This window comes from Elephantulus edwardii, unplaced genomic scaffold (assembly GCF_000299155.1).
Source record: "Elephantulus edwardii isolate Elephantulus edwardi_28Jun2011 unplaced genomic scaffold, EleEdw1.0 scaffold00009, whole genome shotgun sequence".
Lineage (NCBI taxonomy): Eukaryota > Metazoa > Chordata > Mammalia > Macroscelidea > Macroscelididae > Elephantulus > Elephantulus edwardii.
Window position 1 is genome coordinate 9,824,449 of NW_006399759.1, and position 3,971 is coordinate 9,828,419.

At 52.4% G+C, this 3,971-nt stretch overlaps 1 protein-coding gene and 1 pseudogene across 1 annotated transcript in view; both read right to left on the bottom strand.

Moving 5' to 3' along the window:
* LOC102868980 (inhibitor of growth protein 3-like) overlaps positions 1-327 on the bottom strand; it is a 29,588-nt gene extending 29,261 nt beyond the window's left edge. Inside the window, exon 1 of the mRNA XM_006880712.1 lies at positions 64-327. Coding sequence (XP_006880774.1) covers positions 64-327 — 264 coding nt within the window. The remainder of the gene's footprint in view (positions 1-63) is intronic.
* Positions 328-1,638: 1,311 nt separating this feature from the next.
* On the bottom strand, positions 1,639-3,750 carry LOC102869374 (annotated as a pseudogene).
* Positions 3,751-3,971: the final 221 nt, after the last annotated feature.

Consider the following 3,971-nt stretch of genomic DNA (forward strand, 5'->3'; position numbering starts at 1 on the left):
AGCTTCCAGCTCCATTTTAAATTTAGCCAGCTCCTGGTCCAGCTTTCTCAAGTACCGACCTACCAAGTCATAGATCTGGTTTGTCAGCTGCACCTTCTCATCTGCATCTTCCAAAGCTCTATAGTAATCTTTTTTGATGGATGTCATTTGTTCTTTCCATTCAGGCTTATTCTTCTTTGCATTTAAAAAGAATTCACTGACTCTCTGTTCTAGCTGATCCATTGCATTCTGGACCTGCAGGTCCATCTCGCACATCTCCGTGAAGCGGTCCCGCAGGTCCATGGGAAGCTGCTCAATCATCTCCAAATAGTCCTCTAGGTAGAACATCGCGGCCCTGAGAGCTGGAGAAACAAGGGCGTCCAGGGGTTTATTTGTGTCACTCGCTGTCGCCGGAGTTTTGTCCCTTTCAATATGGCGCCTCAGCTAGCTGAACCCGCTCGGCTCAGGGGGTGGGGGTGGGGGTGGAGAAAAGAAACATTTTGGCGCCTGACGGCGCTCCGAATCTTTGTTTTCTTTTTTTTTTATTTACCTTTTTACAAAATGGAAATAAAAATGACATACATGTTTGGTGCCCAAAGTGGCATGTCCAAAGTACTAATATTCGTACAAAAATAAATTTTCAAGCTACGTGTCTTTTAAAATAAGCTTCACTGAGACCATCAGGGTGGGGACGGGGTGTTTTAGTCACTGTGTGAATGGCAAACACCTCGACAGACAAGCAGCTCAGGGGGGGCAGGAGGGAACCCAGTGCCTGCTGGACCCGCCAGCCATGTGTTCTTGTGAGAATGCAAGCGAGAAAAAGAACACAAACCCAAAACAAAGCTGCAGTATTTACATTCCTGAGCTACAGCAGCTGAGCCCACCCACACAGCTGGGCATTCAGGTGAACTGGACCCCATGGAGCACGTGCTGAGCTCTTACTAGGTCTCCGCTGCTGGCGACAGCATCTATCACACTCTGAGAGGAAGCGAAGCCCACGAGGGAAAGAGAAATCCGGTGTTAATACAGAGCAGTGCACACGTCTCCCTGGTCCACTGTTAACCTCTTAACAAGTCTCCTGGTCCCAGAGAAATAGGGTTGTGGATGGTACTACACCAGAAGGGACTTGGGTTTGTGGGGCTGGGTGCCACCAGACACACCGCTCAGTGATTTGGTCACAAGGCCCCAGTGCTCAAGTTCTTACATCTCCTTGGTCCAGGTGTGTTCACAGCTGTGGTCCAGGCAGGGCCTGTGACCCCTCCTACATGCCCCTTCAGCCTTGGACGACTAGGGTTTCTCCTTGCTCCTCATCCAGCTGGGCCAGGGCTGAGAACTTGCTGCAAGTGCATGCCGGGCTGGAAGTGTGCTGAGTGAGCCGAGATGCGTGGTCTGCCACCTGCTGCCTACCTGGTGCAGTGACCCCTGATGCCCACCATGGCACCAGCACAGTGCCCACCCAGGCAGAAACTCATCCAGGATCCCGGTTAGGAAGGCAATTCTGAGGAGGGTGGGAGGACGGGTGTAAAGGGTGCGCTGCAGCCACCTCAGAGTTGCTGAAGGTTCCAGCTCACCCTCCTCCTGGGGCCAGGAGGGCAGCGATGTGGAGGAGAGGACACCAAGCACAGAGCCTGTAGCTTGCTCACTGCAGTCAAGCTCTGTTCACAAGTCCTGGACTTTGGCCCTTTTGGCTTTCAGGGATAGGTGCGTTCCTTGTTGGTAAAAGTGCGGAGCCAGCTCCAACAGCCAAACCGACTCAATAGCTGTCACATCCCTCATGTAATACTTGGACGTCTGGATAACTTCATTGTATATGACCCAGCGAGGTGGCTTCTCTGCATAGAGGACTGACGCAGGGTGGATGTGCAGTTCATGGTCGTCACGGATGGTCCTGTAAACGCCAGAAGAATGAAGCCTCGCAGCATTTGCAAAGAATCCCGCAACGATGCACCTCAGAACCGGATCTGGATCACCTTCACTCGATTTCCTGGGCACCTGGAACTTGACAAGAAGCTTCTTCAACTGTTCTCTCACCGTTGCAGCTCTGACAAGACCTTTATAATTCAGGAAATGCTCCTGGCACCACTGAGAGTTCTTATTGTGTTTGATGAATGCTTCGTACACGTTGAGCATGGTGAGATGGTCCCCCTCCTCTACAGCAAATTTACGGTGTACTCGAATCGCATGGGACTTCTGGTTTGGAGGGACCACGAAGATATTCTGGATCTGCATCATGGCCGCAATGCTGAGGATTTCCTGGGAACAGCCAAAATTGCCTGATTCAAGCAGCATCTTTGCAAACATGGGGTTCAAAGGAAACTCTGCTATTCTCATGCCAAGTGGTTCGGTCAGGCGGCAGTCTTTGTCCAGACCTCCCAGAGCATAGAGCAATTCCAATGCTTGGACCATCGACTGTGCTGGGGGCGGCGACATGAAGTGGAACCTGAGGACGTTGTCAATTCCCAGCGCCTTCAGCTGCAGGATGACAGGCGCCAGGTTGCTGCGCTGCATCTCGGGAACGGTGGACTGAGGCAACTTGTCAAAGGCTTCCTCTGTATAGAGTCGGTAACACTTGCCGGAGCGGTTCCGACCGCCACGCCCTGCTCGCTGGTTGGCAGAGGCCTGGGACACGGGAACCACCACCAAGCACTCAATAGCAGTCCTGGGGTTGTAGGCGCGGAGCTTCACGAAGCCACAGTCAATGACATACACGATCCCGCTGATCGTGATGGAGGTTTCTGCCACGTTGGTAGCCACTATTACCTTCCTGACGGTGTGGGGGACTCGTTCAAACACTTTCATTTGTTCAAAGGCAGGCAGTCCTGCGTACATGGGCAGAACCCGCAGGTGTCTCTTCATCCCAGTGCGAGCCAGGGCACGGGCCTGCTCGACCAGCATGGAGACCACGGTCTCCACCTCCTCCTGGCCAGTGAGAAATGCTAATATGTCTCCATCGCCCTCAGTCTGATGAATTTTCACCACTGTTTCCACAGTTGATTTGATATAATCTGGAACAGGACTTTGCAGATAAAAGACATCCACTGGGAAGGTCCGCCCTTCCACTGTCAGAATCACACATGTATCCCGGTTCAGATCACTGGTTTCATTTTGATTAAAGAAATCTCGAAATTTCTCCGCATCCAGAGTGGCTGAGGCCACGATCAAGCGAAGATCCCCTCTTTTTTTCTGAATCTTTTTTAACAAGCCAATGGCAATGTCCGTATACAAGGTCCTCTCGTGGGCTTCATCCAGCATGATGGCACTATATCTGGTTAACAAAGGGTCAACCATCATTTCCCTGACCAGCATTCCATCTGTCAGAAACTTAATTCTCGTGGCCAGTGGGTCGGAGCAGTCATCGAAGCGGATGCAGTAGCCCACCTCATGGCCCAGCACTGCCCCTCTTTCCTCGGCTACTCTCCCTGCAACAGAAACAGCAGCTACTCTGCGAGGCTGGGTCACACCTACAACTCTCCCTTCGGCCGTCCAGCCAGCTTCCGCGAGGTATTGCGGAATCTGCGTGCTCTTCCCACATCCCGTTTCGCCAACAATCACCACTGTCTGATAGTTTTCTATCAAGTAGAGTATGTGATTCCTAAGCTTGAACACGGGCAGCTTCTGCCGCTGCTGCTCTATAGAAAGGGCGGCATAAGGGTTGTAAACAATGGTCGGCACTGAGGTTTCCGACTGGCTTTGTCTCTCTTCAGAAATGCTGACGCCTGGCCCTTCGGTACCAGGTCGCCAAAACTTCACGGGTCCCACGGGCGCAGCCATGCTGAGGTGAAAGGTCACGGCGAAGGCTCCACCAATTCCGCTGCACTCCAGCCTCTAGGGTCCAGGTACGTGGCCCGTGAGGAGCCTCTGCTCCTACCGCTCAGGTCGGGTTGTGGCCACGCAGGGCCACCAGTCTTTGCTTTATGTTGAACTTAGGAAAAAAGGGAGCTCTAAGGCTGAGAGGTTAGAACACCTTAGGGAAGAGGTGTTATTGGTAAAGC